Consider the following 13,903-nt stretch of genomic DNA (forward strand, 5'->3'; position numbering starts at 1 on the left):
CTTTTAATGTTTGTAGCAAAGCGGGCGAGTTTACTTATTTTTTTTCTAAAACTTTACCCGTTTACATGCTAAAAGAGTCATGATGCAGGTCTCCTCGATGGATTGACTTTCAGCACACAACTGAATAACACAGACTGCATGACTATGATAAATGATTACTGCAAGATTTAGATTAACATACAGGTGCGAAGGGACTTCAACGTTTCTAAATTGCACAAATAAAATATACATTTACATATTCATCTCTGGCTTGCTTTTGCTCGCATGTCAATGATTACCCCTCCATGTGTCGATGCCGAGATCTACTTTTATTAGAGATGCACCGATTGCAATTTTCTTGGCCGATTTCGATTTCCGATTTTTTGCAAGTGTGACCTGCCGATACCGATTTTTTCCGATTCCGATTTTCTTTCTAAGAACTATTATTGACCGCATATACAAACAAAATCTACCTTTCTTCAATGCTAAATTTTATTTTCATAATAAAATAAATTATTAAACAATACAATTTCCCCCAAACTGCACTAAGTTACAGGATCTTCTCTCACTTAAACAACTCTCAAAATAAAGTGCTCTGTGACTAGAAAGAGGTAGAACTAACAATTAACTGCAAATGAGTTGCTTTATATAACAGATGTCATTTCCCACTATATTTATAAATTGACCTTTTTCTCTTTATTACTCGTCTAACAAAACAATTCCAAAGATCTGAAAAACTGAAGTGTCCAATACGCTCAACTTACGTTAGATGTCCAAATATCAGTTGAAAAACTGAGCACTGCTTCGGGAATGGCTTGTAATCATATCTGTCAACACTCCTGTTTTTCCCGGGAGTCTCCCGTTTTGTTATTTCTCCCAAAAAAACTCCCGTAATTTGTACGGCCCAAACCACGTTATATGTATGAATAATCACATCAATATATTACTCCAAGGTGGTCCAGTTGCCAGATCTTGAATGAAACGCATCCTACTCACACAATCGACACATCATACAAATTACAAATCATTTATGACCACAGTCTGGCAACCTACAACCCATTTGTGCTGTTGATATCTGCGCAGGCAGTAGACGCGGGATGTTAAATCAAGCATCACTGGTAGATGGGAGAGGAAGACTCAGCTGGTGCTCCAGTGAAAAAAACAAAATATACATGTAAATTTAACAACAGCTGGATGGAAGAATTGAATTTCATATCCCGAAGCCATATCGACAATGCCCATGCCTTTTGCAATGTGTCGCACTGATTTTAATATCGGACACGGTGGGAAAAATGACCTTACTCAGCACATTAAATCACAACGGCACAATTTGTATAGTATTTAGCCTGCCTCTGCCATCCAGCACCCTACTACCCCTCTCCCGGATTTGTGTACCCAAAATGTTGACAGATAACAGGCTGCGGGTGTGACATGACACGAGATTAAACAACTCGGGCAACGCAACGTCGGAAAGTACATCCTACTCTGTATCGAGGAAATTTATCAGATTTCTGAAGCCTCTGTCCTCAACTATGGAGAACGGCTGGTCATCCAGGGCCATGAATTCCATCATTCCATCATTTATTATAGTATTATAGTAATTGCTTTGGTCTTTTCGCTGCTCATTCCAAGGAATGCTAGGAGAGGCTGCTGACTTGTGACTGGCTCTGAGCTCTGGCTAGCTTTAGCCGCTTTCACTTTTTCATCTTGAGTTCAGAACTCGTAGGTCCAAGATTGGCAACAACCCACCTACAGGTAAGGGCTGTATAACCCCTTATTAATTTCGGCTGGAGGGACAGGCTCTATCGCGTTCTTCCACAGAAGGGTGGCGATTTCCGTATGCAAGTTGGTGGCGTTCTCAGCCTTTACCGTGGTGAAGTGGACAGTGGCAAACCTGGGTGGGCACCTGTCCCGGGTTGGATGGTCCGGGTCAGCCATCGCGACGGGTTGGAAAGCGTGAGCCACGCGTCCAGACTCCGGGCGAGGGGAACCAGGGGAATAATTTCGTGGGACGTACCGGTGGGTGGGGCTCTCACAGCAGGGTGGAGCTAGGGAGGCCACATTGACAGGGTTTGAGCCCAGTGGCGCTGCTGAGTCGAGAGATATCAAAGCACTTACCTGACTACAGGTGCTCACCGGCGGATCGGTCGGGGGGTGTTTTGTCCCCATAGTCTGTCGAAGCCATCCAGGTTTGAGTACTGTGCCACAGCTTGAAACGCCGGGGCGAGGGAGCTGCCGCCGGGTGCTGAACCTGCCGGTTATGTGACCCAGGGACTGAGGAAACTGCTCTTTTGTTGAAAATGTGGGAACCGCAGCTACTGGAGCGTGCAACGAAATAAAAGGAAAAGGGAACAAAAGATTCTCCTCCCGGCCCTCCAATGGGGGATGGAGTGGTCTGCTTACCTGCCCTGGGCAGTGGCTTCTCGTGTCCCTGGGTCGCCCGTCTCAGGGGCGCTTTGAGTTCTTCTTCCTAGCGGCCGGCTGTGAGACGGGTGGCGTCTGCTTCCTGCACAGAGCCGGTGCAGCCGCCACAGGGGGACGCCCTTGGCGACAAACAGACGGGGTGTGGGATCTTGAATCGTGCCGGGGCAGGATATGATGTATGGCCTCCGTCTGCTGCTTCACTGCCAAGAACTGCTGGGTAAAGTCCTTGACGATGTCACCGAATAAGCTGGCCTGGGAGATGGGGGCATTCAGGAACAGGGTCTTGCGCATCTCGACCAGGTTCAGCCACAGGTGGGGCTCCTGGACCAACAGCGTGGACATCATCCGCCCGAGTGACCTCGCTGTAACCTTCGTTGCCCAGAGGGCAAGGTCGGTCACTGAGTGCAGCTCCTGCATCAATCCCGGGGCGGAACTACCCTTGTGCAGTTCTTTCAGTGCCTTGGCTTGGTGGACCTGCAGGAGAGCCATGGCTCTAGCCGTCAGGGAAGACGTGAACCTACAGGCCTTGGATGTGTGCTTCGGGCGCCCGTGCCAGGTGGCGGCACTACGTGGCCACAGGTGCACTGCGAGTGCCTTATCCACTGGGGGCATCGCTGAGATTGGGGGAGCCGAGAGATTGGGACCGGGCAGAGAAAGGTGCCTCCCACAAACTTGTCAGCTCCTCATGCATTTCTGGGAAGAAGTGTGAGCGGTGGCATGGGAAAGCATGTCTGTCATCTCTGCCTCCACCTGTGACTGGGAATGGGAGGTCCACTGGGATTTAAGCAGCGAAGCTGGACCCATTGAGGTCCCCGAATCGCCCCCAGTGCTTGCTGCGATGGCCTCATACCCGTAGGTAGAAGGACCAAGGGAGGGAGCCGCTGGGGTGGCTTGCTTTCTTATGAAAGTGATCCGCGACCGCAACGTTGCCATGGTCATTGTCTCACAATGAAGACATGACGCATCCACGAATGATGTCTCGGCGTGGGCAGTGCCCAGGCACGAAAGACAGCGATCGTGGCCATTAGAAGGCGAGAGGTATCGACCGCAACCAGGAATAACACACAACCGGAAGGGCATCTTTAAAAAGACACGTCACACGTTCCGATGTGTGCCGCACTTTTAGGAATATATTCTCTTTTGTGAGGGAAAACTGCTATTTTGGAATATACTCTCTTTTTTTTATCTGCTGAAGTGCCCAGGTGCGATCTCTGCAGTGCACCAGTGCAGAGAGGGGAGAAAGCTGCTTTAATGCGCCGTAAGGATCCAGCAGAGGTGAAGGATGGAAATCGCTTGCTTCACAGCTTGAACCATCGACCGTTCGCTCCGAAGAGAAAATCTAATTAGTGGTATGCACGTCCCCTCCTTTTATACCCGTATGTCCGGGGCAGGGGCATGCAAATACCACTTGCCAATTTCCATTGGCCTTTTATCCAAGAACAGAGGTGTTTCCAGGCTCTCAAGAGTGACCCCTAGTGTTACTTCATCGACACACCGTTGAGTGAGTGACAGATAGGGAACTAACTTTGTAATACCTTCTCTTGTCATTTCTATGCAAGCAATTATCAGGGGTTGTAATTTTAGAATTTAATTTGATTTAAATCATTAGCTTCTGGCATTGTTTAATGGTCAAGATCACATTCTACAGTACTATAATACATTTAACAGTAATAAACGGTTTATGGAGATTACAGTAGGAACACTAAAATAACAGTATAATGGCAACCAAACAGCAGACAGTATTAAAATGTAAAGGTTATATTCTAAACAGTAGAGTACTGTAATGCTTTTTACAGTAATAAACTGTTGTTGTAGATTAAAGTAGGTACACTGTAGAATAATAGTTTTATTTTGGCAAATGTAGCTGCCAGTAGTTTACAGTAATTTAACAGATATCTTTTTTACAGTACACATTATCTAAAGCAGGTCTGTTAGTCAGACTTCGCAAAATTCAGACAGGAACGATTTCAGTCAGACTGAAGCATTTACATGACATTTAAAAAGATGAATTATTGTTTTAGTCAGACTGAAATCTAACTTTTAAAGTGCATGTGAATGCACTGATTGATGTTGAGAGCTGCCCTCTTACAACATACAGACATAATTATTAACAATGAAAATATATTAACCTACAAGTTCACAATTTTGACATTTTGCTAGAAATAATTTATGTAAAAGAGTAGGAGTAAATAAGAAGTAGTGACTGGGTTATAGTTAATAGCCTACAGTTTCTCAAATTTATAAGGGTAAAATAAATGACAGGGAAAACAAGTTTGGAAACAGGCTTCATCTTACATATTATAACTTGAATGCATTTTGATACCTGTTCTGATCCCTTAACTTTCACCAACATTTCAGAGTTCATCAGTGAGCTGTGTATTCAGTGGGCCTCGGTCTAATGCATGCATGTGACCCACCCCACTGTTTCCATGATCACAATGGCAAATAAACGACCCTATCATTACACCCAATCAAAGACAACCACATACACAGTCCCCTCCACTAGTAAAAGCACTGTGTGCTTATTAAACACGAATGCTCAACCCATGATTCAACTACAAGGCTTTAGTATAGCTCATCTATTTACACAGGCCCAAAAATATCAATCTTTAGTCAAAATAACCTCAAACGATCATGTAAACAACAAAATCCCAGTTAATTTAGTTAATCAGTGGAATACGCATTAGTAGGCAACACAAATATGTCTGGTTACCACTTCAAAGGGCACTGGGAGTTGAGACAGCAATTCCATTCCATTAAAGGTGAATGTGTTTTAGTGGCCCTGCATTACCATACTAATTTAGAAAAGGTGTAGTTGTTAAGCTCTCTTGCTCTGTTTGTATGTGCCTGACCAGGGTTTCCTTCTCCTTTTCTCCTCCTCCAAACAGGCTGAAAAGGAGACTCCTCTTAAGTCTTATTCATATGCCAGACCGCCCTGATGGATTGGTGGGCTGCTTGTTAACACACTGAAAGTCACTGTTATGCAGATCTGAGCAGGTTACTGGGAGGCCAGATGCCAGCTGCTTTCCACACAGCTCCAACTAACTGTTGGTACATTTTAAACAGACTCTCCTGTTGAAATCTTTTTTATTTCCACCTTTGCCAAAATGCAGACACTCAATCTTTGTGCAAGTGACTGCTCAGCCAGAGGACACCCAACCCACTGACCCATCTCAAGCATTCCATCCAGTATTTTATATTATAAATACTGGCAGGGTTCATCCTAACAAGAAAATTATGATCTGGATTTTGTAAAAAAAAAAAAAACTAAAAGAAAAACCACTACAGCGATCAGCCACAACATCAAAACCATTCTGAGATGCTGTTCTTTTCACCACAATTGTACAGAGCGGTTTTCGGAGTTACCGTAGACTTTGTCAATTCGAACCAGTCTGGCAATTCTCTGTTGACTTCTCTCATCAACAAGGCATTTCCATCCGCTGAACTGCCACTCACAGGATGTTTTTTTTGTTTTTGGCACCATTCGAATTAAATTCTAGAAACTGTTGTGCTTAAAAATCCAAGGAGATCAGCAGTTATAAAAGTACTCACTGTAGATTTATTTCCTCTTCTGTTAAAACTCATGTATTATTTGAGCTGTAAATTAGTTTAAATTGTTGATTTAGGGTTTATGGTGTTACGTCGTCATGGCAACGATGTTGCAAAATTTTATATAATTTAACGCAGAAAGGTTGAATTTAGAAAGCAATTTTATTACACTAAAATAACATAGATTGTGAATGTCTTGTAGCTATACTTTTTAAACAGTGAGAATTTTAACATTTACTGATTGGCCCCATTCACTTCAATTGTAAGTGCCACACTGTAACCCAGATATTTTCTTTTTTAAAGAAAAGGAAGGGCAAGTCAAAATAAATGTTTGTGGTTATCAATATTATGCCACAAACGCTGTGATTGAGTAACTTTTATTGAACCCAGAATATTCCTTTAAAATCACGTTTTAACCCTACAACTTCAGCCATCCACACACAGTGCCATACTGCAACCAGTCGTCTATGTAGAGGGAGCATTGGCATCCATGCAAGTGTATGCCATGCTGTGTGCACTAACTAGAATGAAAATAACCAGTGAGTTTTTCACCTGCAGTTATGCAGTTATTATCGCCTGCCAACCTGAGTAAGTGGGTCACATAAGCAGACTGATCAGATAGCAAATTGTCAAAGCCCTGATGGTAATATGGGTAGTAATGAGTCTCATTAACACAAAGAAAATCAATCAAGCCAACAGCTATCATAAATTATTCAATTCATCGTGTTACACATGCTAAAACCTTCTGGGTTCATTCCTTACATACTGTAGCATGCCTCATACTAGCTGATGGGTGGCAGCAAGGTCCAAACTATTTTTTTTAGATATATATAAATTTACCTCACAGCTTTTTAAGTTACCAACAATTTTTTTTATTATTATTTTCTCATTAAATCCCATTACATTCGTGTTAGCTACTCAAAGTGCCAGAGTGCAACGGGGTTAATGGAAATGAAGGAGGTGAGAACCGGCTTAACCATATAAATGATATTTAATTAAGAATTTAAACCAAAAGGCACAAACACACACACGTATGACAGACAGCTGCCCGTAAATGCTCTCTCTCTGTCGCACCACTGTCTGCAGTTGGCCTTTATCTCTCTCTGAGGCTTGATTAGCCTGATAAGGGGCCGGGTGTGTAGAATCACAACCCACACAGAGATGCAGGAAAAATGGCCTCGACTCCAGCAGATATTTCAAGCATCTCATTAATATTTAGACAAGTATGCATATTTCAAGAGATTTTAGGCTTTCCACAGGCTTTACACAGGGTTCACACATCCTCCATGAGCGTGAGCTGTGCGTGGTTTTTGCATTGGACGGTCACATTGGCCGCGTCTCTTCCGTGAGCAACGGCAGCGGTTATCTATGGGGTCCTATGCCAAATTATTTATTTAATAAGGTCGTAATAAGCTGAGGTTATTGCTGCTTCAAGGACAACAGCAGGCAGTCACGTGCACTTCATCTTTATCAGCACACTTGGTTGTGATTGGTTAATATTGTGTCTAAACTGTACACCTATATACACAGAATGGCAAAAGGTCCGGCAGTTTATTAATTCTTTATTTATCTTATTGAGTTCACTTGCATGCAGACATACAAATTGTAGTGTATAATAGGTTCAGTATGAATAATTTTGATTTGCTTTTGTGTCTTTTCTATAATCTCCTGAATATTTAGTGAGCTTAGCCTGAGCTGTGTGGCTCAACGCAGAAACCATCCGCTCAAAGTCACGTCTGGGGCGCTTCTGGGGCGCTTCTGGGGCGCTTCTGGTATGCTTCAGAACTCGTGTTTCAGTGTAAACGGTGTCATCTGTTAATATGGGTGCCGAAATTAAAACACACCACTCACGTCCCACTCACCCGGCATTACAGATGTTAAAAATGTTGGAATATGGGCTGATGACTCATTTTAATTTGTGCCAATGCACATGTCCCCTGTTTCATCCCACTGCTTTTATATCCACTGTGTTAGCTCTGCTATGAAGATCCTTTCCGACATTGACATTTACTTAGCCTACCCATGCACAAATACAAACTAGAGCCTGTCCCATAGGGGATTTTTGAGACCGATACCAATAATAATTTTAGAGGGAAAAATTCACAGATTACCGATATGGTGGTCGATATCGTTAATTTTTGAGCTGGAATGAAGACATACCTTTTCAATGTGGATTGTTCGCCGGTTTTGCACCGATATGACTATGCAAAGGTACTCAGAAGGCTGCTTTCTTAAATAAATATTTTTAAATATAAAATAAATAGCTAAATAAACATCAGTACTGTTTAGTATGTCAATTGCTGATCATTTAAATAAAGAATAAATAAAAAAATAAAATAAATAGCTAAATAAACATCAATATACATCAATATATATCAAACAAGTTCAGGGGAAACTTTCAACGGTGGAAAACCAGACTTTTAACATTTTGTAAATGCAACAACTGGAATTGTTCAGTTGAAGGGGGTACCAAACTGCAAATCCTGAACAAAACAATTTGGTGAATACATGTTAGCTGACAAGAGATGAAAGTAGCTACATGGTTAGATAGTTAGCTATAAGCTCTTTGTCACGGAGTAAAAGATGGACATTATTTATTTACTTTCCAGCATTGCGTCTCACCAACTGTAACAACGTAGCGTGAAATCAACACTCAACAGATACAATCCACTACCACACCGTTGTCTGCTGAGCTGCAAAAAGATGCTCTGATGTTTACCTTTCAATCTGCTACATTACTGACTGCACTGACAATCTATAGCTAACACAGCAAACAGATGTGATAAACATGAGTGGCATGGTTGTCAGGGACAAAGTTAATGTTATATTAGTTATATTGTAAAGGGAAAATTATGGGGTCATCGTTTATTAGGGGCGGCTGTGGCTCAGGTGGTACAGTGGGTTGGCCACTAATCGCAGGGTTGGAGGTTCGATTCCCGGCCCACACGACTCCACATGCCGAAGTATCCTTGGGCAAGACACTGAACCCCAAGTTACTCTCAATGGCAGGCTAGCACCTTGCATGGCAGCTCTGCCATCATTGGTGTGTGAATATGTGTGAGAATGGGTGAATGAGACGCAGTGTAAAGTGCTTTGAATACCGCTAAGGTTAAGACAACAAGTGCAGACCATTTCCATTTCCATATTAACATTCCAGTATGTATTTCACAAACTAGTTATCAACTTAGAGTGAAGACACTGCATAACGCCGCATTGTCTGCAGAACTACCCTCAGCTCTGTAAACTATCGAGTCGGAGCCTACTCTGCTGGACAAACTATGTTATGACACCAATTCTAAATCACCCCTAGCATTGTTTTCTGCATTATAGGTTCTGAAAAAAGTTTTTAAAAACATATACGCCGATACTGATATATCTGTGAAAAACTAATATCGACAAATCTGTCGGCACTAATACAAACTTAAACTTGCCACTAGACTTGAGTTCAGTGCACACTGTCTAGCGGCAAGCCTGGCTCATCTCTTTGTTTTTTTTACTTACATTCAGCAAACAGGAATTTTTCTACATTATCATTATCTTAAGCATTTGTTGATATGAAACAGTCTACATACCTAAACATGCATACTTTTTTGTTTGTGAGTGTGGACACCTGCATCCTTGTATTATTACTTTGCTTCCTCCATCTACGGTCAGATCAGGGTCACGTAACTTACTTAAAATGTAAGTTTGTCTGGGAGACCATTTAGTTTTATTGTAGCACAGCAAAAGACAGGCAATTAAGGGCACATTCCAGAGCCGACTGTTGCCCCATAATAGTTTACAGCATTGGAGAACAGACAGATGAGGATTTCTTCTAAGTTCTTACCCTCTAACCAAGCAACCCCACCTTCTATAGAGCCTTCTAAATAGAGGACATGTCTTTGCCTTCTTTACAAAGCAAACAGAAGAGCAAAATGCTCTTTTAGTTGTTCTTATCCATTGGATCTTGGCTAGCAGAAAAGGTTGTTACAGCACAGAGGTCCAAAATCTTTCTCTCATTTAAAGCATAGCAAAAAGGACTTGAGAAAAAAAGCAACAAATGATTTAACGCCAAGACACACCCATACTAAGACAAATTAAAATGAAATCAGAGGTTTTTGCAGTTCAGTAATGGATTTTGAGCTGGTTATAGTTGGATCAAACAGGAAACAGCTAAGTTTGAATCTTTTCATAACAATACTCTTTTCCAGACATTTTTAAACAAACACATCTCTCTATTTATTGAGTGATCCAGCTGAGTAGACCTGTTCATGTACCAGCAAGAGAATGAGGAGAGGCCCTTGGACTTGCCCAAGAAAAAAATGAAGCTTGAATGTCCAGGAGAGCATGAATAGCTAGCTTAGTCTATACTGTTATCTTTGCACATAGAGGTCCTGTAAATTGCCTGCTAGCTCAGACACGCACTGTCAGCTCTATTCAGATTCTCTTGAATCCTTCTATGGTGACTTTATCTAGAGGCAACGAACCCCTAATTTTGCACTAAACATTACAAGTTAACCCTATCCTTCACTAACCCAACAAAACTCTTGACTTTGAAACCCATCCTTAAAGGGTATAATACAAATTTAAATTCTGTCATCATATACTCATCCTAATTTTGTTCCAAACCCATATGACTTTCTTTCGTCAGTGGAACACAAATGGAGATGTTAGACAGAATGCTAGCCTCCATAACTATTCACTTAGAGAGATCACTAAGGAAGTGATTTCTTTGTTCCTTGAACATTTCCACCTAGATGTCGAACTCATTCAAAACAAAATAGGAGTCGCTTCATTCATAGTGACTCTAACACTATTAATGTTACTAACGTTAACACGACTGTCATAAAATGCCATTATTAAAATGTGGACCATGTTGTTCGGTGGCTGGATGCTCCCTGGACAGGGTTGGGGAGTAAGAAATACATGTAACGGGAATACGTATTTAAAATACAAAATATAAGTAACTGTCTTCCACTACAGTTACAATTTAAATAATTGTTATTTAGAATACAGTTACATTCAAATAGTATTAAGATTACTGAACAGAATACTTTTCATTTTATTGTCATTTGTTTTATTTAATATTTAGTCCTTTCAGATGAAAAACATTTAAACATATAAATGATGCGATCCAAAGTGCATTTGAACAGCAGTGAAACACTGTTCCAACCTGTCCCTGGATGCCTGGAAGTTGCTCCGAAAAAGCAACCACAAATGGACGCATGAACCGCAGTAGTGAAGTGAGACAGCTGGACATGCGCAGTACTAACATCTGTAGCACACATCTTATCTCTTGTAGATGAACGAAATGTATAGCAAATAATTGTAATTTAGATAGGTAGAGCTCCAAAAATGACAATAAATTGCTCACATTTTAATAAATGAAGCAGTACAAGTCATTTACTATTAAATTTACTCATTTAGCAGATGCTTTTTTTCCAAAACGACTTACAAATGAGGAACACAAGCAATTAGTCACAAAAAAGTCAAAAACATCTGCAATATTGAACTGCAAAGTTCTCAGAGTAGCTGGAGTAGCATAAAAGCCAATGCAGAAAAGTATTTTTATAACTAAAAAGAAAATCCCTACCTTGTCCGCAGGTCATGCAGACAGCTTATATGAACGGCTTCATTATAAAAGGAGTGATACAATTTTCATGATCTATCTGCTGAGGAAATAATTGTGAGAATAAACTATGGTATACTTTCATCACCTCTCACGTTAACGCTCAATATCAACAACATGTCTGGATAAGTTACTGCAGGTAAAAGTTTGATGTTCTTTGAGAAAACATAGTAACTCAGAGCCTTATTTAATTGATCCCAGAAATGCTTTAGGGCCAGTTGTGTTCTAATACCTTTGTTATTGTTTACATCCTTGAAATAGTCTACAGAGGAACTTTTTTTTTCCCATACAATGAAAGTGAACGGTGACTGAGGCTGTCATTCTGCCTCGCATCTCCTTTTGTGTTTCATGGAAGAAAGTAAGTCATATGGGTTTGGATCAACAGAAGGGTGAGTAAATGATGACAGAATTTCAATTTTGGGTGAGATATTTATTTAACTTTAAAAACTATTAATTATTGGGGCCTGGGTAGCTCAGTGAGTAAAGACACTGACTACCACCCCTGAAGTTCGTGAGTTTGAATCCAGAGCGTGCTGAGTGACTCCAGCCAGGTCTCCTAAGCAACCAAATTGGCCCGGTTGCAAGGGAGGGTAGAGTCACTTGGGTAACCTCCTTATGGTCGCCATAATGTGGCTCGCTCTCGGTGGGGCATGTGGCGAGTTGTGCGTGGATACTACTGGTGGAAGCCTCCACATGCACTATCTCCACGGTAACACGCTCAACCAACCATGTGATCAGAGGCAACTGAGATTCATCCTCCGCCACCCGGATTGAGGTGAGTCACTACGCCACCATGAGGACTTTGCGCATTGGGAATTCCGAATTAGGGAAAAAAATCAATAACAACAAAAAAAAACCTATTCATTATTCATCCACCATAAATGGAATGGATTCTCCTCCTAAGCTGTCTAGCAGGAAGGGATGTCAGATAATATCTGTTTTAACTTAATATCTGGACATGTGAAGAAACACAAAAAGCATCTTCATAACTACAAGACAGGAGTCTTACCTCCATTTATGCAGAACGAAGCCAGGACACTGCTCTCCACACATGTTACAAGGTTGTCCTCTTTCTAGGTCATCAAGCACAGTGGGCTGAAGAAAAGAGAAGATAGAGCAAGACAGATTTTTTATTTCATTTTTATATGCACATCTGCAATGAACAAGAAAGACATTTAAGGAAAAAGCATAGCCTAATACTATATATATATATATATATATATATATATATATATATATATATATATATATATATATATATATATATATATTTACCATCTATATTAACTGTTTTTTGTTTTTTCAAGTCAAAAATATTAGATAACATGATTAAATTAACCGGGATACATGAGGTAAAAAATCTTTATAGTATCTTATAGGAGTCTGATCAGTTAAAAGTAGCTCAATAAAAACTGTTTAAACAAACTTGTTTATGTGAAAGCATATGCAGGTATAGGTCATAACAGAAGATCAAAAAGCAGGAAAAGCTGCAAAAAAAATTTAAATGCAGGCTCTACATGCATTACATCTGCATTAAGTATGTAGACCTACACTAAAATGTTAACCTTAAAACAAATTTGCTTTATATGGTAACATTAACCAAATTAATCTTAAGGGTAGATCATTAACATTCTGTGATTACTTCTTCAAAACACTGCGTTGCTTAAAATACAACTTACAGAAATACATTTGCTTTAGTGTTGTCATCGCATACAATTTATGAAGCTTACAGTAAAATTCAACGAAACAACAAAATGCTCTTCTTGAACAAGCACTAATGAAACTGATAACGAACACGGTTGTTCGGTGACTGCAGTATCAAACATGACGCCTGGATCATCTGATGAGTGTTTGTTATTCCGTAACTTCGTGAGATCACAGAGCAGGTCCATTACATCTAGACTTTTTACTTCTGTACAAATAACTCCTTCCAGAGAATCACATTTTTTTTTTACTGATTCGCGGTTAATAATAACGGTGCGTAAAAATGCAGGTCATTAAAATATACTCACCGACCGGCTGGAGTTTATTTTCTTCAGGCTTCGAGTAAACATGACAGCTAAAGAAAATAAATTTAGAAGCGTATCTGAAACAAGTCACCGACTCAAGAGAACCGCTCATCGCCGCTCTCGGGTGTTTCGGTGCTCATGCGGTCCGTCCCATCAGTTTTGTTGAGGGCTTGTGAATGTAATTACAGCATTTCCGGACACGCCAACGCTACTTTGAACTAACCTATGCGATACATTTCAAACGAGACAAGAAAATTCCAGTGTTAACTTATGAGATGACCACACAGACCTTTTCTCTAACCAAACCAAGTTTATTTCACTAAGTGACGATGGA

The 13,903-nt window shown here is 40.7% G+C and overlaps 1 protein-coding gene across 1 annotated transcript in view; it reads right to left on the reverse strand.

Moving 5' to 3' along the window:
• Nucleotides 1-13,671, reverse strand: part of LOC127632372 (prickle-like protein 2) — a 103,287-nt gene extending 89,616 nt beyond the window's left edge. The window contains exons 1-2 of the mRNA XM_052110925.1: nt 13,573-13,671; nt 12,570-12,655 (exon numbers count right to left, since the gene is read on the reverse strand). Of these exons, the coding sequence (XP_051966885.1) occupies nt 12,570-12,655; nt 13,573-13,614 (128 nt within the window). The 5' untranslated portion in view covers nt 13,615-13,671. The remainder of the gene's footprint in view (nt 1-12,569; nt 12,656-13,572) is intronic.
• Between the last annotated feature and the right edge of the window lie 232 nt (nt 13,672-13,903).

This window comes from Xyrauchen texanus, chromosome 39 (assembly GCF_025860055.1).
Source record: "Xyrauchen texanus isolate HMW12.3.18 chromosome 39, RBS_HiC_50CHRs, whole genome shotgun sequence".
Classification (NCBI taxonomy): domain Eukaryota; kingdom Metazoa; phylum Chordata; class Actinopteri; order Cypriniformes; family Catostomidae; genus Xyrauchen; species Xyrauchen texanus.